At 38.7% G+C, this 23,197-nt stretch overlaps 1 protein-coding gene across 1 annotated transcript in view; it reads left to right on the forward strand.

The window, feature by feature from the left end:
• The window catches only part of SLC49A4 (solute carrier family 49 member 4), a 168,672-nt gene that overhangs the window by 114,630 nt on the left and 30,845 nt on the right, over positions 1-23,197 (forward strand). Inside the window, exon 8 of the mRNA XM_069064936.1 lies at positions 16,416-16,598. Within this exon, the coding sequence (XP_068921037.1) occupies positions 16,416-16,598 (183 nt within the window). The remainder of the gene's footprint in view (positions 1-16,415; positions 16,599-23,197) is intronic.

Genomic DNA, 23,197 nt, shown 5'->3' on the forward strand with positions numbered 1-23,197 from the left:
TGGCTTCTGAGCTCATCACTCATACAAAGCTGCTCTCTTCCAAATTAACGGTGATCATCAAGTGTGATGGCCTTTTCTGAGCCTTTAGCCGTCTCCACCTCTCTGCTTCATTTGATAGCATTGACTGTCCTCCCCTCCTGGATAGTCCCATAGTCTCTCTTCTCTAGGCTTTCATGATCCCTCCTCTCCTGGTCTGCCTCTTACTTGTCTGTCTCTTTTTCATCTCCTTTTTCTGGTTTATCCATATCATCCCCCCTAACTTTGGGTATTTCCCAAGCTTCTGTCCTAGGCCCTCTTCTCTTTTCCTTATTCACTTCTCTTTCTCTTAGTAACCTCATCAGCTTCCATGAGTTTAATTGTGATCCTCCAAATACAGATGACTCACAGGTCTCTACAATTGAGCCCAAGTTTCTCTTCTGATGTGCAGTTCTATACCACCAGTTAGTTGCCTGTTGGACAATTCGATGTCCTAGAGACATATAGAACTCATCATATCCAGACTGAACTAATCTTTCCCTCTATACCTTTTTCCAAACTTGTCTTTCTTTCAAAAGTCCCATTATCCTTCGGATCTCCCAGATACATAACCTCTGTTATCTCTGACTCCTTACTCTGCCTCACCCCACATAATCACTTGCCAGATCGCAGCATATCTACCTTCATATTTCTTGCATCTGACTCCATTAAATGGCTGCAGCCTTAGTTCAGACCCTTCTCACCTCTCACGTAGATTCTCTTTTTTTTTTTTTTAAGCAATCGGGGTTAAGTAACTTGCTGAAGGTTACATGGCCAGTTATTTCTGGGTGTGATGCTAAGTATCTGAGCCCAGATTTGATCTCCAGGTCATCCTGACACTGGAGCTGGTGCTCTCACTAGCTGAGCCACCTGGCTGCCCCTAAGCAATTGGGGTTAAGTAACTTGCTCAAGGTTACACGGCCAGGTGTTTCTGGGTGGGTGCTAAGTGTCTGAGAGCCTGGGATTCGATCCCTAGGTCATCCCAACACTGGAGCTGGTGCTCTTACTCACTGTGCTACCTGGCCACCCTTCTCACATAGTTTCTTGCACCAGCCTCTAATTGGCATCAAGTCTCTCGCCATTCCAGTCAGTCCTCCACATTGCTGCCAGAGTGATTTTTCTGGTGCATACCTAGCCATGTCACTACTCTCTTCAGTCAAGTCTAGTGACTTCTGTCTCAAGAATGCAATATAAACTCTTCCCCTTTAGCTTTCAGAATTCTTCACAACATGACCCCAGGTAATCATTCCAGGCTCACTGGACATTGCTCTTCCTTTCCCTGCACCTGCCCCCCAGCTCTGCAGTACAGCCAGATTGGCCTTCTCTCCTTCTTTATTCCTCACCTCACACACGATACTCTGTCTCCCATCTTCATGTCTTCACACTGGCTGTCCTCCATGCCTGGAATACCTTCCTCTTTACTTCCATTTCTTAAGAAATCATCTTTCTTCAGGACGCAGCTCAAATACTGCCTTCTATAGGAAGCCTTTACTGATTCTCCTTCCCCCTCAGCTGCTGATGCTCTCCCACCCAGACTGTTTTTTCACTGTTTATATTTATTTGTATTTTTCTTTTTGTACTTATTCTGGACATATTTATACATGTACTTACTGACTCTCTTCCATTAGAATATAAGTTCCTTAAGAGAAAGAATTGTTTAATTTTGTGTTTGTATTCCTAGCACCTGGCATAATAGTCAGCACATGGTAAGTTCTTAATAAATTCTTCTCAAAATACTATAAAAACAAATTATTTTGAAAAGGTTCAGACCAGCGTAAAGAGAAGGTTTTTTGTTCCAGCAGATGACAACTTTGATCTCAGGGATTTGGGAGATCAGGAAGTGTAAGTTTGTTAGCCTTAGGATGTAAGGAATACCAGTTGATCAGAGATCTTACTCCCTAAGGCCCTGTGAAGGCCACAGGACTGCAGTGGGGCAGAGACATTGCATTGGCATCTGTGGCATGTTTTCTTTTCAGACACTAGGGAGTTTGGGGTAGAGATAGTAAACAGTTCTGGTTGGGCATCTGGGTTATTGCATACCTGATGATTGAATCTCCATGAGCTATACTGAACTCATATGTAACCATATCCTCATCCAAAATAGGTGATACATATTCAGAAGATATTCTGCCTCAATATTAGGGGGAGGGAAAGGAGGAGGCTGAATCAGTGTCAAAGATGGTGTTGACAGCCTCAGAATGAGGTTGAACCAAGGCTGTGTTTATACAAAACTAATGAATGAGACACAATACTCTTTTATTGTAAATATACCAGTGATTTGTGAAATTTGGTGCAATCCCGCTGAGGTTATGTAACCTTTAAACATATACCAGATTTTGTTAAAATCTGTTAAAAAAAGATATTGGAATGAATGTACATATATATATATATGTATATATATATATATACACACACACACACATATACATACATGCATATGTATGTATATAACCTTTTTTTCTAAGATAGCTTAACCACAGATCAGAGTTAAGGCCTATCTTAAGATCCACTTGAATGGCACCCCAAATGTTATTTAAGTACAAATCTATTCAGTAATTTTTAAGTCTAGGAATATAGCCAGGAGTAAAAACAGTAGTTATCCTTTAATCAGCAGCCATCAGAATCCTTCAAGGTCAAGAAAAGTCTTCTTTAAGCTCTAAAGGTGGCTGCTACTTCTAGTCCTTGGAGTTTTTTGACTAGTTTGAAGAGTATATTATGAGTACTGGAGAGAGAGGGAGAGCGAGAGAGAGTGTAAAAATCACTGGCACCAAATGTTACTACCCTCAAGGAACTTAACTTTTCTTCAGGGAAAATAATGTATGCAGATAATAAGCAAATATAAAATACATGTAAATACAAAGTAATTTCCATGGATATGGACAGTATAAAGTAGATAGAGAGCTAGCCTAAGAACCAGGAGGACTTGGGTCTAGCTCCTGCCTCCAACACATACATACTAGTTATTCAGCCATTCACTTAACCCCTCAGTGCCCCCAGGCATTTCCAGGATTGTAGGTTGTAGAACAGTTTAGTAGAAACTGAGGTTAATAAAGCCTTTAGTCCCTTCTTCATAGGATGAGTATGGGACTTGAATAGGATAATCTGGGTAATGCCCTTTGAAACCCTTAAATCTCTCTATGTAAGTGGCAGCGATTGTTAATATTTTGTCATGGATAGCAAACTGACTCAGAGAAAGGATGGAGATAAACTTCTGTGTAAAGAAGTGTTCCTAATACTGTCTGAAAGCCCCTCAAGCTCTGGGACTGGTTTTACTGAACGTTTTTACCAGTGATCTGGACATGACAATGCCGTGTGAATCTCCAGATCTGTTAAGTAACACTGTTCCCCAAATTAAAAAATGCTGAGCTGACAGGTATGAACCTCGGGGCTGTATGAGTTGAGCAGCAAACTGACACCTAAATCTCATCTCGTTGCCTATTTAAGGGGAAATAATCCAAAGTCAATTTATAGAGAGATCAGTCAGTCAACAAGCATTTACTGAGTGCCTCCACTGTGCCAGGCACTCACCTAGGGGCTGAGGATAGGATTCCAAAGAATAAAACAATGCCTACCCTCAGGAAACTCACATTGTAATGGGGCCAGCAAGTCCCTGTATGCAGAATGAAGAAGAAACATAAATCAATACCAAATATTGATGAGTACCAAGGCCATTAATTGACTCACTCGTTCAGGAATCATTTATTAATTTCTGCATTAGACTTTGTACTAGAGATAGGAGATTTAAAGACAAAAAAGAAAGGCTGCCCTGTCCTGAATGAGTTTACATTTAATTGGAGGAAAGTAACACTTACACAGATAAGCAAATACAAAATAATTTCTAGGGGTGAATGGGAGGGGATGGAGAGTATTCTCTCACCAAGAGAGAGAAGAGAACCCAGGATCATCTTGGGAGACACCCACAGCTAGATGATGATCGACAGTGTCGCCCACTAGAGGCAGTTCAAGGAAAATGAGGGCTGAAATCATTGGTAACACTGAAGAGAGCTGTTTCAGTTCTATGATGAAGTCAGAACTTGTGATCCAGAGACCCCTCTGCTAGGCTTATACCCAAAGGTATCTGTGATAAAAAGAAAGCTCTCCTAGAGACCAAAATAGGTATGTCATTACTTTTTGTAGGAACAAAGAACTGGAAACGAAGCGATACCCATTGATTATGCACAAGTTGTGCATAAATAAAATGGCCAGTCACTGTGCTGTAAGAGAGGCTGGATACAAAAAATGAAAGTAGCATAGGAGGGCTGGGGCAAAGAAAACAGAACTGGTGGAGCAATGTGCATAGTGACTTTGAGGGGATTAATTCTGTGTCCTGTATTTTATCTTTGATTTTTATCACTATTTTGTCAGACCTAAAGCCCCTTCTCTGAGGCTTGAATGGAGAAGCTTATGTGTGCTAAAGTTCAGCCTTCCCCACTCTGCATAGAAATAACAAGGATACAACTTCTGCAGTTAAAGAAAAAAAAGTTCTGTACTCTCATAAAACACTGTCTCAACATTTGCTCCAAGGTTTGTGGGGTGTCCCTGAGAAGTTAGGACAGCCCGGCCTTGTCCCATCTTTAACAGTGAAGGGGGTCTCATCTAATTCCCCAGGCGCCAGTAAGCCCACCTTTATCTGGGACCTCAGGATGTAGTTCATTTACAAAGGCATTCCTTAGAGCTAGGGAGAGCTGGTCCTACTGGCATGTGGGGGCTAGGCCCACTTCCTTCGATATAGCCAATAATGATCTTTTATCCCAGTTAGATGATTTCTGTTTTGTTTTGTTCTCTACTTATAAAAATGTATTGTACCCTCAATTTGGGTCTCTTAGAGGCAGGGCCATTAGACCTAACCTTTATTATCAGATCAAATGCCCCTCATAATAAATGGTATCTAGTATGGAGATTTGCCTCAGTTTACCTCTTTTACTAAATTCCATTTGAGGCAAATTTAACAATGTAAATGCAAAGAAAATATTGTCAGGTTTAAAAAATACCATTGTGATATAGTCCTCAACTTAACTAGCTGAAAGTAGTTACAGTAGGGGTAGGTTTAAATTAAATCATTGTTTCAATAATAGTTAAAATCACCCATTAAATTCAGTTGAATCAATATTGCCTTGACACAAAACTTTCAGAAAGACACTAGGACTAAAGAGTCCCAGAAGTATACAAGTTGAAGCTAAGCATATCTTTGCTATAGGGAATTAGGAGGATCTGGGTTCAGATCCTACCTCAAACACTACACTTTACCCTAGGTAAGTCACTTAATCTCTTTCAGCCTCAGTTTCCTCATCTGTAAAATAGGGATAATAGTAGCACTTACCTGACAGAGTTGCTGTGAGGATCAAATGAGATGGTATTTGTAAAACGCTTTATAATCCTCCAGAGCCCTATGTAAATGTTAGCTCTTATTAATATTACTTAATGAACTCTTTCAGAGTAAGTAATAATAATTGTCATCAATTATTATCCTTTTTATATAGCCTTGGGAGTTTACAAAGTGATTTCTTCATGGTAACAGCAAGGTAGATCACACAAGTATCTCCTTACGGATGAGGAAATTAACACACAGAGAAGTAGTGGCTTATTGAAGGGCAGGCTTCTGGTGGCCCAGTAGAGAGAGAGATCATTTGATTGACCTAGATTCAGGAAGACTTGAGCAGGGAGCCAGCCTCAGATGCTTCCTGGCTATGTCTGTAAGCATTATCCTCACAGCTTCGTTTTCCTCCTCTGTAAAATGGAGATACACCTACCACACAGGGTCATGGTGAAGACCCAATGAGATAATACTTAGAAAGTGCTTTTTTCAAGCTATAAAGTGCTATGGAAATGTTAGCTATCATCATCATCATTATTGTGCATGATGACACTGCCATTAAGTACAGGAGTTTAAATTGGAACCCAGCTCTTCTGACTCCAAGCCCAGCAGTCTTCTATCTCACACTGATTCTTAGACTAATCGTCTTTAACTTCCATAAATAACTCTCTGGGAACTCCTTTAGACTGAAAACCTAAAAGAACTCATGAGTATGTTGAAACTTCTATTATAAAACCTTTCTTTAAAGATCACTTGAACCCAAACACTATATAATTAGAAGCTTATACTTCCATAAGTGGTAGTTTTAAACTTTTTTTTTTTGCTTTTTGGAGGGGGAAAGGCAGGGTAATTGGGGTTAAGTGACTTGCCCAAGGACACACAGCTAGTAAGTGTTAAGTGTCTGAGGCCGGACTCAGTCCCTCCTGACTCCAGGGCTGGTCTTGCTGGATTTCTTGGAAGTTATCACTTTGTCTGGATTAGAAAATCTGAAATCTAGTCTTGTCTATGCTACTAACACACTTGACCATCCTGAGCCAGTCATTTTCCCCTCTAGAAGTCAGTTTCTTCATCTGTTCAATTAGAAGGGTAAACTTTAGTTCTACTAGCCTGACAGGATGAATGCAATTATCAGACAAGACAGTGGATATTAAGTCAAGTTAACAAGTATTTATTAAGTCTTTACTATGTGTACCAGGCACTGTACCAAGTGCTGGGATTACAAATGGAAGCAGAAAGAAAAACAGTCCCTGTCCTCAAGGAGCATGCATTCTAATAGGAGGAAACAAGATATAAAAGGAAGCTGAAAAGGGGGGAAGGAAAAGAAATGAAGGTAACTGACATGGGAACATGATTAGAGAAAATCCAGAGGAGGATCAGGAGTAAGACCTGAAGAAGAATGAAGGGGTGGGGGCGGCTACATCTAAAAGTTGAAAACATTTTTACCAGTGCAACATTATGGCATTATTAATTTTTAAAATCTTGAGAATTTCAAATAATGTATGGTCCAGTCACCTAGCCTACATCACCTAGCCGTCCCCATCTTTAAACTTTTAACATGTTTTAACTTAATGCCATTTTAATAGAGGGATTTCAATTTTTTAAAAAACCCATTAAATTATTTTTTTCCAAGAAACCTCTTTTATACTAATTTGACAACAAGAATGCAGTTTGGGACAGAATCAAAAGACTACAGAAATAAAGATAGAATCTTAAATAAAACAAAGACTGAAATAAAATAAGAGATTTGGTGTAGAAGGTAGACACTTACAAATGATCAACAAATTTCTAGATTCATTTGTGAATAGAAATGAATCTATTTTTGGACTTTTTCATAAATAAGTCATTCCTGAGACTCATTGTCTCAATTGTCAGTCACCTGGGACAATGACTGAACTTGGACTCCTTGTGTTCTGAGAGCTTTTGATAAGTATTAGTTATTGTTAATGAAAGTGATAATAGGCTACCTTTTATTATTCAACACTAACTAGATGTAGGGAAATAAAAGACACATTTTAATGTAGTTTGATGAAAAATCAACAAATCTGTTGCTGATAGTCTTTGTGCCTCTGTAATGTCAACAAGCAATCCCTATGTCATGAGACTTATGTGAAAACCAGGTTTATTATAAGAGAAATGAGCATGCATGTGGAACCCAAAAGTTCACATCCTTAGAGAAGTTTGCATATTTATGACAGTACAATAGAAGAAGGAGGAGAAAACAAGAAGAGCCATGGAGTGGGAGGAGAAAGGTGTAGTAACCCCTCCTGGAGGGGAGGAGCAAGGCGATGACAAAAACTTTCTTCTCCCTTGGGAACCACTAGACTGTGAAGAGAGGGTGGTCCCTGCTTATCTACAAAGGACCCCAGCAGCACAATCATTTTCCCTAACTTGGCCCAGACTGTGGATGGCTCCTGTCGTGCCTCTCACAGACACACAAGAAATACAGCTTGGGGTACAAACAACAAATTGTATCAGCTGATGGGGCTTCATCTTGACACATGCAGGGCCTCCCTCATGCCCTAGGTCCATTGTTTCTAGAAAATAAGGCAATTCAAAAAGACAAGTTCAGGGAACCTCATAACAGCAAGAAGCTGTCTTAATTCCTTTTAAGCAGCAGGCATTTTGTAGAAAGGGACTTACTAATTACTTAGATTCAAATGATCCTTTGAGTCTCTTTTGAGTTCCTGGCAAATTCATGTTTCCTTTAACCAAGAGTAATTTTCATTGTGATCAGTAAACTATTTTAAGCTTTTTTTTCCTTCTTTTTTCATAGCAAATTAATGGCTTCTGCTATATCTTAAAAAGATATATGTGGAAAATATATGCGAATCATAACTACAGACATGAGAAATTAGTTAAAATTCAGTAATACCATTTCATCATACCATCAAAGAGATCTAATTTAAGCAATGTATATCTACTCCTGCTTCTGGCAGTTTTAAATTCTCAGTGCTAGAATTGCTTTGCAGGCCATCATCTAGGCTTCTATGTTAATGCCATTAACCAAAGTTATTTTCCATGGGGAATAAATGTAGCCAATTTAAAAATCTAGGTGTTTATATTTTAGGTAGAAAATTATTGGGGCAGCCAGGTAGCACAGTGAGTAAGAGCTCCAGCCCCAGAGTCGGGATGACCTGGGATCGAATCCGGGCTCAGACACTTAGCACCACACCCAGAAATAACTGCCTGTGTAACCTTGAGCAAGTTACTTAACCCCAAATGCTTTAAAAAAAAAAAAAGAAAGAAAGTTATTGATAAAAGTTACTCACTGTACTTGAGAAGTGATAGTGGAACCACATTACCCACAGGTAATTTTCTGCCAAATAAAATGGTCAGATTGTCTGCTTACATTAAAAATGTTGTTCTGAAATACTAATGCTTTTAGAATTGAATTTCCCAAAATAAAATTATTTGTCTGCTTTTAACAAACAGAATAGCATACAAGTCAATTATTTTGAGAAGATTCTTCAAGTAGTTCAAGTTACTAGGGTATTGTAAGGTAGGTTTACAACTGTCTGGGCATGAGTATAGAAGAAAAAGGCCTGGAAGAGGTTATGGTTGAGCACCTGCTAAATATGAATCGGAGTTAGAACTGTGCTACAAAACTGTTTGGTATGTGTTCATACTGAGACAGTGTGCACTGTTGGGCATGTAAGGACGAGAAAGTGATACTCCCACTATATGGCACTTCCGTTCATCAGTTTTGGTAAATGACACTTTCCAAAAGATGTGGAGAAACTGGAGAAAATTCAGTAAAAATGACCAATGGAATGCAAGGAACAGAAAGTGATGTGAATAAAGTTTAAAGGAACTAATGTTGTTTAACATTAAGAAGAAATTTCTTGTCTCTAAGGCCACTCTGTGAAAGACTTTTTCTAGACTACACTGCCTACTTGTTACACATATCCGTGAATAAATGAGCAAGAGAGGATTAGCTTAAGAAGAGAAAGTTTAGGAGAACTTAGGAAACGATTTTTAAACTATCAAGGTGATAAAACACTAGAAGAAGCACTGTGTCTGGAGATCTTCAAGAAAAGAATTGAGTCTTCAAGCAGAAAGTGCTATTTAAATGCAAAAGGAAAGCTAGGCCAGATGAACTGTCAGCATCTCCTCCAGCCCCATTATTCTGTGATTTAATAATAAATTACCTTTTCCAGGGTTGTAAGTGTTGCTTTGGGGCGTGAAAAATATGAATAAGTTCAGACTCATTAATTCTGATTTCACAATCAGTCTTTAACTCCATGTCTACTAACACTGAGGATTATTAGCTGTGCTTCATTTCTATAAGATAATTAATTTGCTTTCTAGGGATAAGGGCCTGTAAACATAATTATCAACCTTTCCAAGACTAAACTATGGCAACCAAGAAGATGAGCAGAAGGGTGCAAGTAAATTATTGCTACCCGTAACACAAAATAGCAGAAATAATTTTCTACCAAAATATCTCCATCATTTTCTGTAAGCTTCATTTTATATACTACTTACTTTATTAGTATGAAATAGTTTCTGGTAAAAAACAAAACAACTGATTTTCAAATTGAAGAAAATGTGGGGCTTCAAGATAATGATATACAAATACAAATATATATCAGTATTATGAAAACCCATGGGAAAAATTATGGTTTTTGATCCTCTTAGCATCTTTTAATTGTCCAAATTCCCTTTTTAAAACTAATTTTATTGAGGCGGCTAGGTGGCACAGTGAGTGAAGTGCTGGCCCCAGAGTCAGGAGGACCTGGGTTCAGATCCAGCCTCAGACACTTAACACACACACACACACACACACACACAAATTTAAAAACCTAGCCATGTAACCTTGGGCAAGTTACTTAACCCCAATTGCCCTCCAAAAGGCAAAAAAAAAAAAAAACTAATTACATTGTAATGTCAAATTTACCTTAAATGATTTATAAATTTTTTTTAGTAAATTCAGTTTAATTATTTCTATTAATTTTCATAATTTCATCACAAGAAGTCAGTCAATGCACAAAGGAATGAGAGCTTATCCAATATATTATATTATTATAGTGTATTAATATGAATATACCCTTGAAGGAAATTCTTTAGTTGTAATCAGTAAAATAATTTGTAATGAAATGTGTTACATTACTTCAGTGTTCATAGTTTTTTAAGAAAGCTTTAAGCCAACTACTTTGCTACTTCTGCAGTTGTGATTATTTTTTTTTAAATATATAAACTGAACAAAGCTCTCTTCTTTATGTGTGAGGTTTTTTTTTTTTTTAGTATTTTAGTATTTCGTTTTCCCGTATTTTTTTTTTGGAGGGGGGAAGGCAGGGCAGTTGGAGTTAAGTGACTTGCCCAAGGACACACAGCTAGTAAGTGTTAAGTGTCTGAGGCCGGATTTGAACTCAGGCCCTCCTGACTCCAGGGCTGGTCTTGCTGGATTTCTTGGAAGTTATCACTTTGTCTGGATTAGAAAATCTGAAATCTAGTCTTGTCTGTGCTACTAACACACTTGACCATCCTGAGCCAGTCATTTTTCCCCTCTGGAAGTCAGTTTCTTCATCTGTTCAATTAGAAGGGTAAACTTTAGTTCTACTAGCCTGACAGGATGAATGCAATAATCAGACAAGACAATGGATATTAAGTCAAGGTAACAAGCATTTATTAAGTCTTTTTTTTTTTTTAAAGCAATCGGGGTTAAGTAACTTGCTCAAGGTTACACGGCCAGTTATTTCTGGGTGTGGTGCTGAGAATCTGAGCCCGGATTTGATCCAGGTCATTCCGACACTGGAGCCAGTGCTCTTACTCACTGAGCCACCTGGCTGCCCCTAAGCAATTGGGGTTAAGTAACTTGCTCAAGGTTACACGGTCAGGTGTTTCTGGGTGGGTGCTAAGTGTCTGAGCCCGGGATTCGATCTCCAGGTCTTCTCAACACTGGAGCTGGTGCTCTTACTCGCTATGCTACCTGGCCACCCCTATTAAGTCTTTACTATGTGTACCAGGCACTGTACCAAGTGCTGGGATTACAAATGGAAGCAGAAAGAAAAACAGTCCCTGTCCTCAAGGAGCATGCATTCTAATAGGAGAAAACGACATAAAAGGAAGCTGAAAAGGGGGGAAGGAAAAGAAATGAAGGTATCTGGCATGGGAACATGATTAGAGAAAATCCAGAGGAGGATCAGAAGACCTGAAGAAGAATGAAGGGTTGGGGGCAGCTACATTTAAAAGTTGGAAAACATTTTTACCGGTGCAACATTATGACATTATTAATTTTTAAAATCTTGAGAATTTCAAATAATGTATGGTCCAGTGGAGTGAATTTTTATTTTTGCCAAACAGGTTTAAATCTTTTTTCCTTTATTTATCAAATCCTGTGATTCATAAGACCTTGGAACTCATCAGTCTTAATATTCTTCATTTAAAATTAAGGAAGTCTAAAGATAAAGAGGTTAAGGGAGGTACCCAGGGCCACTAAGTTAACAAACAGCAGAATCAGGATTTGAACCCAGGTCCTTTGACTCTTGTCTCGCACACAACTATTTTCATTACTAGTTTAGGAACTGGCCTGTCATTGAGTTAGAAATACCGTACAGGCAGAGAGGAGAAGTGTTCTTTGAGATTCTAAATCAATTACCTGAATTCTTTGCATTTTGAGTAGTAACCCAGTAAAATATCATTCTCTTCTTTGAGAATGGAATTCTGCTAGACTCTTATATTATTATCCAGTCTAGGAGAAGAGATAGAAGAAAGAGCTGGGAGTGCAGTGCCATGGAAGGTGACTCCATCTCACATCATCTCTCTATGGCCCCATTTTCTTCCTCTATTTTATTAGTCACTGCCATTACCTCTCTTTTTGTGCTGTGTTCATGTCCCCCAGAATTTCGTTGAAAAGGACTTTTCCTCTAACTTGTCATCTTCAAAATTCACTTTTCTCTAAAAGTTTTTATTTAAATCAACAACAAGGAGCACCCCTTAAAGTTCTGTTTCATTACCTCATTTTGGTATGAAGGCACCTCTGGAGTCAAAGGCTGTGGCAACAGAGCAGAGTTGTGGAAGGTCCTGCCAGTCTGGGAAGGCTTCAGGCACAGGCCTAGTATGAGCAGGCTCATCACCAGGGGATTGTTCACCATGTGATGACTTGTGAAACTGGTAGTTAAGGTGCTAAGGTATCAGTGAACAGGGTGCCCACACTGATGAAATTGTGAATCCTTGAAGTAACTAAATGGAGAAAAAATGCTGAAAATAACAGAACAGCAAGGCAAAGTTATAAAATTGCAAGGCACTTGAAGAACTCTTCTTGGTCTTCATACAAATAGAGATAGCTAATGCCCTGACTGATTCGTTTTTCCCGTAGTTCTTTTCACCAGTCAGCCCTTGCAACAAAGATTCTGGTGCTCTTTTACATTCCTGGCAATCTGGATACCCTAATGGGTCCTGTCTTCCCTTTCTATAAGGAAACAGAATCAATCCCCCTCCTTACAACCCCCAGGTCCCTCAGGTATGTACCGGGGTAGGGAAAATGGACATTAATTGGTTGTTCTGGCCTGCCTGCCAAGTATGAGGTAAAATTCATTTCTATCTCAGAATAAACTCTGTACAGTCTTTATCCTAAATATCTTAAGTATCCTAAAGCCACAAGAAGGTCATCTTGATTCCTTAGTGAAACAAAACTCAGAATGAGTCAGCAGGGTGCCACGACAGTGAAAAAGCTGCTCCGGTCCTGGCCTCCACTGCAGCATCACAGAATCTCCCACTTGGAATCAGAATCCTCACATCAGGGAATACAACTCAACCTCGGGAAAGGATTTTTTCTGTGCTGGACTTAGCAAGTGGACAGTTAGTTTTTCCTTGAAGATCTTCAGTGAAGGGGAAGCCCTCTACTCTGAAGGTAGCCTATTCCACTTTTATGTAACATTAATTTTTAAGAGATTTTTATTTATATCAAGCCTAAGTATGCTTTTCTGCAGCTTACATCCATTAATGCTATTTCTGCCTTCTGGAGACACATAAAACATGTCTGATCCTTCTTGGCAGCCCTTCACATACTTGAAGAAAACTATCTTCTCTTTTTCTTTCCTCCCTCCCCAAGTCTTTTTTTTTTTTTTGGAGGGGAGAAGGCAGATTAAGTGACTTGCCCAAGATCACACAGCTAGTAAGTGTTAAGTGTCTGAGGTCAGATTTGAACTCAGGTCCTCCTGATTGGAGGGCCAGTGCCACCTAGCCACACCCCCTCCCCAAGTCTTAAACTAAACAACCCTATTTTTCTTCAGTTGATCTTCATATGGCATGAATGCAGAGCCCTTCACAGTCTTGGTTGCCCTCTGGACATACTTCAGTTTGTCAATATCTGTCTTAAAACACAATGCCCAGGGATGGCTAGGTAGCACAGTGAATAGAGCACCAGCCCTGGAATCAGGAGGACCTGAGTTCAAATCTGGCCTAGACACTTAACACTTACTAGCTGTGTGAACTTAGGCAAGTCACTTAACCCCAATTGCCCTGTCTTCCCCCTCCAAAATGGAAAGAAAAAAGAATGTTAAGTTTGTTTAAAAAAAAAACAAAACACAATGCCCCAGAACTGAATACTCCCCTGTAATTTTATATAGTATGTCTTTCTTTCTTCTTTTTTTTTTTTTGAAAGCAATTGGGTTTAAGTAACTTGCTCAAGGTTACACGGCCAGTTATTTCTGGGTGTGGTGCTAAGTATCTGAGCCTGGATTCGATCCCCAGGTCATCCCGACACTGGGGCCAGTGCTCTTACCCACTGAGCCACCTGGCTGCCCCTAGTATGTCTTTCTTAAAGCATCTTTAACATTCCATTAACTTTCTTAACTGGAATCATACTGTTGACTCATTGAGCTCACTGTCCAATAAAAGACCTAGATCTTTTTACAGCAGTTTCTTCCCGGATCTTATGCTTGTGAGGTTGATCTTTTTTGAAACTAAGTATAAGAAAGACTTCAAATTTATTCCTAAAGAGGGGGAAGTCTGTCACAGGTTTCTGGAGTGCTTAGTTGATGACTGTTCTTTAGGTAACTGGATGGTTTGTCTAGTCCACATCTCCCCAAAATAACACGAGTTAGACATGTTGTCCTAAAATTTAGGTTAATTATCCATAGCATTCATCTGATCTATCATTCTTGTAACTGGGTAAAAGGAAAAAAAAAGAAAATGGAATTTTAAAAAACAATGTATACTTATTGATGTTAATGAAAATGAAAATACTGTTACAAGTTGATGGAATTTCAGTAAGTTTCAGAGCTGTTAAATAATATGTAGACAAGTCAAGATCCATAACCACTGTCAAAATTTAAAGAGATGAGCTAAGTAGAGATACATGAACTACTTTACTACTGCTGAGCCTTAGGATCTCCAGCTCTCAGGTATAGGGAAGACCATACAAATTGTGTGGTCAGAGATTGTAGTTGAGTGGTCAGATTTCCCTTTGGTTTTTTTTTTTTTAAGCAGTCGGGGTTAACTAACTTGCTCAAGGTTACACAGCCAGGTGTTTCTGGGTGGGTGCTAAGTGTCTGAGCCCAGATTCGATCCCCAGGTCATCCCGACCCTGGAGCCGGTGCTCTTACTCGCTGTGCTACCTGGCCGCCCCCTTCTGAGGCAGGATTTTTTTTCTTTTCTTTTCTTTTTTTTTGAGGGCATTTGGAGTTAAGCAACTTGCCCAAGGTGACAAGGCTAGTAGGTGTTAAGTGTCTGGGGCCGGATTTGAACTCAGGTCCTCCTGACTCCAGGACTCTATTCACTGTGCCACCTAGTCGCCCACAGATTTCCCTTTGTTGCCCACTCCTGTTATAGTCTCAGTAGGGGACTGAGTATCCACAAAAACAGTGTTAGATCAGACAACTTGTTAAAATAGTCAGACGGGGAGACTTTGGAGACTAACCAAAAGTCCCTTCGTGTTCACTCGATGTTGGGCCTGCATCTGGCGTGTACAGTGATCCCTGGGTAAGTGAAAATGGGAGGATCGTTTCCCCTTTTGTATTCTGGAGTCGGATGGTCACATTTCATGAATCAGTAGTGCTGAGTAACGTGATATATGAAAGCATAATAGAATACGCCATTTGCTACCTAACAGGAAATGTGAGAACTTGCTGCTGCTCAAGAAGAGGATTCAGTAGAAAAAGCAACACCATCCATTGTTCTGAGCAAAGATTCACTAAGCACTTCTTGTCCAGGTCTAGGTGCTAATGTGTCTGTTCCCAGCCTAAGTACATGACATTGCACATAGCCCACATGTAGCTATGATCCAAGGTGCTATCATAGGCCCTTTTCTCTCCTTTAATGAACTCATCTACTCCTGCGGATCTTCAGATATCACCTTTGGCAGAAATGAATGATTTTATATCCCCATGGTTTTTTAAAATAACTAGTATTGGAGTTTAAATAATTAATATCATTTTACTATTCTAATAGCATATGTATTTTTTGTCACAATATGGGTTTAGTAGACTTTTGTAGCTGCCCTGGGAGTCTACCCATCATTTATGACATTGAAACTCAGAAAATATTTTCAGTAGAAACAAAGATCTGACTTGAGGAACTCTTGGAACGCAATGTGTTCATAAGGTGGAGACTCCCTGTATTGTAATTTTGTCTCCAGCAGTCATATATTACCACAGCTTCAATGTTTCTTTGGCCCTTGGGAGCTGTATCAACTTGTCTCCTCACATAAATAATTTTCATGGTTCCTTGTTATGCTTCATAGGTTTACCCTTTGGTTTAATTTTTTTTCCTACAGTTTCAAAGCAGATATAAATTACATCATGATATTCACCATGTATGTCCCTTTTTGCTCCAATAATACACCAAAAGGGAACTTAATCTTTTTAATTATATTCTGGTGATTAAATTCATGTTGCACTTTGACACGGCACCTCTAAAAGGGAGAAAATAATGGTGACACTGATAACTGCTGGCAGCAAAACCTTTTCCCACCTGCCCCACAAAACAAGGGTAAAGAAGAGGGCTGACAGATGAGTGATGCTTTTTATATCCTTATCAGCCACTTTAGCCAGAGCTGGCCCTTCAGAAACAACACCCAGGTGATCTCTCTGATGTAACCCGCTGCTTTTATCATAAAACTAATCTGTTTGTATTTTTATTTTAGTGACATTATATGCCTCCTGTATTCTGCTGGGAGTATTCCTGAATAGCAGCGTTCCCATCTTCTTTGAGCTTTTTGTGGAAACTGTCTACCCTGTTCCAGAAGGGATTACTTGTGGAGTTGTTACCTTCTTAAGCAATATGTTCATGGGAGTGCTTTTATTCTTTCTTACATTTTATCATACAGGTAAGAAAGGCATCTTTGTTTTCACTATCAAAATATATTCTAAGGACATTATATGGTAATGATGTATAGGATTTAATATGCTGAATTCTCATTGATATCAATTACCTTTCACATGCTAATGACAAAAGAGAAATCCTCATTTGTTCTGCCCATGGCCTAGCACAGATCCTTCTGCATAGTAGGTATTTGTTAAGTGTTTTTTAATAGATGAATGAATCTGTAGGCATTCTAAAACATTTGGGGAGATCTTGAAATTTATATTTTACATCTATATATGAATAGTCTATGTAGTATTCATATACACTATGTGAATATAGTAGATCAATAAGATAGGTAGATAGATAGGAAGGAAAAAAGTACAGGTTTGTGTGTGTTCATTTCAGCTTGATTATATGGAGGGCAGTTACTTTAGTCATCATGCAAAAGACTTGAAAGCATTACAATTTAAACCTTAATCAGCAAAATTCATATCCTCTGTAGCGATTAGAAATTCCTACTCTGATCATCTATCCACTTCATATTTACAATGGAGTGGGGTAGAAAGAATCCTGGTAGTAACGTGTGACTGTAGTCGTCACTTAAACATCTCTGGACTCAGTTTTCTCATCTGTAAATCATGGAGATTGGACTATATGACCTCTAAATCCGTGATCCTCTTCAGTCCTGTCATTTTAGGGACGTTTGATTTTGGAACATTTTGAGTTATTTTCTCTTGAATTTGAAGCACCCACTTCTCTCTGATTCTGTTGAATAAATAGTTTGTGCAAGAGACTAGATACAAATTGTAGAATATTTATGTTGGAAAGGATATTAAAGATCATGAAATCCAACTTCTTTTTTATAGGCGAGGAAACTGAGACCCAGATATGTGAAATGATTTACCCAAAGTTTTATACCTAGTTAGTGGCAATAATTGGGGCCAGAGCTTATATCTCCTGACTCCTAGCATTATAATAACCTCTTCCTTTTTCTTGTGCCTTATCTGTGTGCCTAAAAAGCACTCTATGATAATAGATATAAATAATGGATATAAAAATCATAATTCAGTTGATATTTCTAATATGACAAATGGCTCATATCACAGTTGTTATGGAATATACACATAAATTTGAAAATTCCCCAAATGAAATTCTCCAAATAAATGATGGGCATTGACTTATTGTTAGCTTTATTTTCATGCCTTTCCCTTGCTGTATGACTTTTCCTATCCGCTCACCCAGGAGATCCAAATGGCTATCTAGTATGGCCTAAGTGAGAGCTGTGATTTTCTCTTGCTTTAGGATTTTGGTAAATACGTTCCAGTGTTTTGCTACATGAACTTTTGTTGGAGGGGAGGATGGGGAAATCTAGTTAGGACCTAGGCTATTGTCATTGTAAGGAAATCCCTGATGAGAAGACTCCTTCCACCAATGAAAATTGGCAAATGTTCTGCAACATATAGTCTTAGAAAGGTGTCTGGGGCTCTGAGAGGTTAAGTGACTTGACCCACGTCGCATTATTGATAGAGTCAGGACTTGAATCCAAGTCTACATGATGCTGAAAAAGACTTTCTATTCCCTGTGCCACATTTCCTTAACATAGGCTAAAATGATAAATTATTTAATGTTGCCTTTATGTCTTCAGTGCTCAGCACAGTGTTTGAATATAGTAATCACTAATCAAATGCTTGTTGATTTATTTACCTCAAAAATAAGTAAACTTATTTCCAAGGTGTTGTTTTGTTTTGTGGTTCTTTTTGTCTTTTGTATCATTTGGTGTTACTTAAATTAGACCTAAATAGTTTGTATTGACAGTATCCTAGGTGAAAAATGCTTGAATACATATTTTGATTAATAGGTTCCAGTGTATCAATTAACAAGGATTTATTAAGTGCTTTACCATGTGCCAAGCAGTGTGCTAAGAAAGATAAAACCATAATACCTGTCCTCAAAGAGCTCACCTTCTAATGGGGGGAGGGGGTCATATGAAAACAGCTACCAACATGAAAGATGTATAAGGTATAGGTGAGAGGTAATATATTCAGGTGTCATCTTTACAAAATGTAGAACTATTTCCATTATGCTGACTGACAATAATGAAATGACAAGTAGATTGAGGTGAGAAAATTAATTCACGTTTTGTTTCCTGCCATTAGATTAAAATTTTTATTCAGTGTAAAGCTAATTTGGATTGAATTAAAAACTACTACAGAAATTCAGTTCATGGTGAAACTTTATATATTTCGTGCCATATAACTATTGAAGTGCAAAAATTAAAGTAGAAATCTTAAGGAATCAATGTTTTTGTCAATACAGCAAATAAAACAGCACAAAAATTAGTGTTGTAGTTGTTACTATTCTTTGAAGAAAATAAAATCAGAGGTAGAACATTTTCTGTAATCAACTTACTAAAGAATAAAAACAACACTACTCTTGAGCTTGTGGGAAGATTGATCATTGTATATTTAAGAAGCCAAAGTATTAAAATAAAAATGAGGACTCGTATCAACTGCATTTTGTATTTTTTTAAATGTAGCATTATCATTAAGTACAGTGATGCCACCTCCACTTAACTGGCACTCTCATCAGGCACTCTCAATAGCAATAAATAGCTAGGAACCTAAAAGTAATCGCAAAAACCTACTAGTATCTGTAGTGATAAAAATAATGGAGCTAGACCAAAGATTTGAAGATTATAGTTACAGTGTTACAATTGGTTAATCTTTCTGGGAGAAGAAATAGAACCATCTTGTTGCCTGATTCATGTCATCAAAACCATTTCTTGACGGCAGCAAAGCAAAGAAGAAATGGTGGGAATAGGAAAGAAGAGAAATGAGAGCAAAAGGAAAAGTGGTGTAAAGAAGAAAGAAGGAAGTTTTGGATGGCAGAAGTAATAAATATTAGAAATGATGACATTGGGAGGGGTTGACAGTGAAAAAAGTGATAATGAAGATTATCGGTTAAGATGACATCTAAAAGAGGAGTTGAACTCTCTGGACTGTGGCTTAAAGCATAGCTGGACTGTGCCTAGAATTTGTGATAAAGAAGCTAAGGACAGCTGAGCAAAATCTGATCACCCTAGATAGATATGGGGAGAGATTTCCAAAGGGTTCAGAGAAAGAGTAGAGAGGATTCCTTAGACTCAAATTCTGTCAGGGTAAATCAGCCCAGATGGGATGAGAAGCACATGAGAATGAAAATCAGAAAGGAAACTTAAAACATTTTCAGTGATGAGGAATTGTTTGAAGAGAATAATGTGGTTATACAAGGAATTCATTGACCACCTTAGGTTTTTTGAAGATATGTACTAAAGAGTGAAGCAAAGGAAGAAGAAAAAAAATGTGGCATGAGCATGTGAGAATGGTGTCAGGAGTGATAAAGCTCAGGATGAGCCAAGGTTGGTGAAGAAAGCTAAGGATAATTGAAAAATGTTTTCTTGTTTTGTTTTATTTTAAGCCATATTGGGAAAAGGAGGAGGATGAAAGAAATAATCGGGCTGCTATTTGAGATGAAAAGTATAGTAACTGACAACAGAACAGACCACTCTTATCTGCAAAGGAGAATGGTCTTTAGGACAGAATCAAAATGGCTAATAGGGAGTTGATACTCAAATAAGGAAGAGAACATCTTTTTTTAGCTGCCCTTGAGACTATTAGCCAACCCTAGAGAAGTAGCGCCTTCCCGGAGTGCTGAAAGAACTGGTAGATTCAACCACTGTCACTAATTGGTCTTTGGAAAATAATAGAAAACTGGAGAGAGACCAAGGTAAGAAGTGTTCTGGGATTGAAAAAAGGAGAAGAGAATGGAGTCTGTAAACTGTAAGAAAAGGAACTCGACTTTCATTCCTGGCAAAATTCTAGAAAAGAGTATTAAAAGGTTCATTAGTAAAAAGAAAGTAGTGATCATCAGGAGACAGCATAACTTCATCAACAGCAGTCATTCAAGGTTAACCTCGTGTTCTTTTTTTCACAGAGGTCCCAGAATGGCAGATCAGGGAAAGTGCCAGGTGGAGCTTACCTCTCTTTTAATGAAGCATTTGGCAAAGTCTGTTGTACTGCTGTAGACAAGATAAACTAAAGCATTTGTCCATTGAGTGAATTCAGAACTGACTGGATGTTCACACCCAAACAGTTCACAAAAATGGTTCTTTGCCAGCTTAAAAGGTCTTGGCTAAAGTGCCTTCAGCATCTGTGTTTGGCCCTGTGTTGTTTATCATTTTTATCAGGATCCAAAAAGATCTCAATAGGTTAGAACATTGGGCTAAATCTAATAAGAAAAAAATATAATGGTGATTAATGTAGTCTTATATTTGAGGTTTTTTAAAAAAAAAATCAGCTTCACAAGTACATGATGTGGGAGTTATAACACAGCTAGATAACAGTTTGACTCAAATAGATCTGAGGATTTTAGTGACCTATATGTATCAACTGTGTGAAATCAACAGATTACTAATGCAGTTTTAGGTTACATTGAGAAGCATAGTGGCTAAGAAACTTCTTGAATGTCATATCAGCTAACACAGCAAGGAACCCTGAGCAAGACAAAGAAGGAAACATTTGCCAAGCAAGTCAAATCTCTCACCACCACCACCTTGACCCATCATCTGCCTTCAGACCCTAATGGGGACAAACCCAAAGTCTCAAACCCCAAAGCCTTGGTAGTAGCAGTGCCATCCAAACCACCAGACCTGTTTCCAGCCCAGCCTCTACAGCTATCATTGAGGGTAGAAATCATTGTGGAGAAGGAGAGCACCTTCCTCATCACTACCAGCAACAGCTGCTGACCAACTGCCAACAATGGGTAGAGAGGTGCTGGAGCCCTGGGAGAGGCATCTGTCACCCACCCCACCCCCAGCACCATTTCTGCTTCCAACCCAGCCCTCACAGCTATCATCCATGAGAAAGTCCAGGCATGCCCAACCAGCTGCTATACACAGGGAAAATTTGGCTAAAGCAGCAAGGCACCTGTGGAAAAGATAGGAGGCAACATGTGCCAGGCAGGCTTGACCACCATGACCACTTTAACCACATCTCCCTTCAGACCCTAACGGAGGCAGCCCAGAACCATGAATCCAAGAGCCCTTTCAATACAATATTAAAGAAGAGGCATCAATATCTGCTTTGTTGCTGTCTTTAAGGACCATGGGACATCTGGCTTGTCTTTATGTGTTATCTCCTTCATTAGAATGTGAACTCCTTGAGATCAGGGCCTCTCTTGCTTTTCTGTTTTACGCCTAGAACTAGATACTATGCTTTGCACATAGTAAGTGCTTAATAAATGTTTTATTCATTCATTCTTGACCAGAGACATGAAAATTATATTGTGCCTTCCCAAGACCACATCTGTGGTACTGTGTTCAGTCCTGGATGCCACATTTTAGGAAGGCTGTTGATCATCTGGAGAGTGTATAGAAAGTGCTGAAGTATCCCAAGATCATATCATATGAAGGTTGATTCAAAGAACTGGAAATGTTCTATCTGGAAAGAAATTGGGGCTGTTTAACTTAGGGAAGAAAAAACTTCTCTGAGACATGAACTCTATCTTCAGTTTGAAGGGCAGTTCCATTGAAGTGGGATTAAATATGTTCGATGTGGCCCCAAAAAGTAAGCCTAGCAGCAATGGGTGAAAATTTTAGAAAAGCAGATTTAGGCTAATGTAAGGGGAAAATGCCCAAAATTAGAATAATCCAAAAACAGGATGGGCTGTCTTCGGAGGTGGAACTTATGTTTATATAGTACTTTTAGGTTTGCAAAGCACTTTCCTTCGAACAATCATATGAGATAAATATTGCAGATATGATTGTCCCTGTATTATAAATGAGGAACTAAATCTTTGAGAGGTTAAGTAGCCTGCCTCTGTTCACACAACACAAATAACCATTTTGAATGGGATTGCAGTCATTCAGCATTTATGCCAGGTTCTGTGCTAGACTCTGGGGATACATCACAGACATGAGACAGCTCCTGCCCCACCTTCTTTGGAGAGAAAAAACTTGTACAGATAAAGCATGTATAAAATATATGCCAAGTATAATAAGGTAATTTGGGGTCAGGGAGAAGTTAAAAGCTTGAATGACTTAGGAAAGACCTCAAGTAAAACCTGGTGTTTAAGTGTTTGCATAAGAGCCAAATCACCTGAAATCAAGTCCAGCACTCTGTCGGAGGAACCAGTGCCTTGGCAGCCAATGAAAGAAGAGAATCTTGAGGAAGGTGATCTAAAGTTGAAGTAAGGTCAAGAAAAGTGAAGTCTAAGAGAAGGCTGTTGGATATGATGATTAGGAGTAATCTGTTTCAGTAGAGTATAGGTGAAAATAGAAACGAAAGTTTAAGAAGTGAAGAAATAAAGGCAAAAGGTGTAGAATACTTAATCAAGAATTTTGGCAGTAAAACGAGACGTGAGACAAAGAGTTTTAAAGGGATCCATAAATGTTTAAAGACAGAAGGAATCAAAGAAGATAAATGAGGGAGCAGAATAGATAGGGAATGATATGGCAAGCACAGGTAAAGAAAATAGAGTTGCTAAAGGCAAGGACAGCTCTTCCTCTGAGACTGGGGGACAGCATGAGAGAGTTGGTACAGGACATTGCTGAGGTAGAATGGAAGGCAATGAGAAATCTCAGTA

Source organism: Petaurus breviceps, unplaced genomic scaffold, assembly GCF_028583685.1.
Source record: "Petaurus breviceps papuanus isolate PSGF00001 unplaced genomic scaffold, PetGlider_PUasm1.0 90654, whole genome shotgun sequence".
NCBI lineage: Eukaryota > Metazoa > Chordata > Mammalia > Diprotodontia > Petauridae > Petaurus > Petaurus breviceps.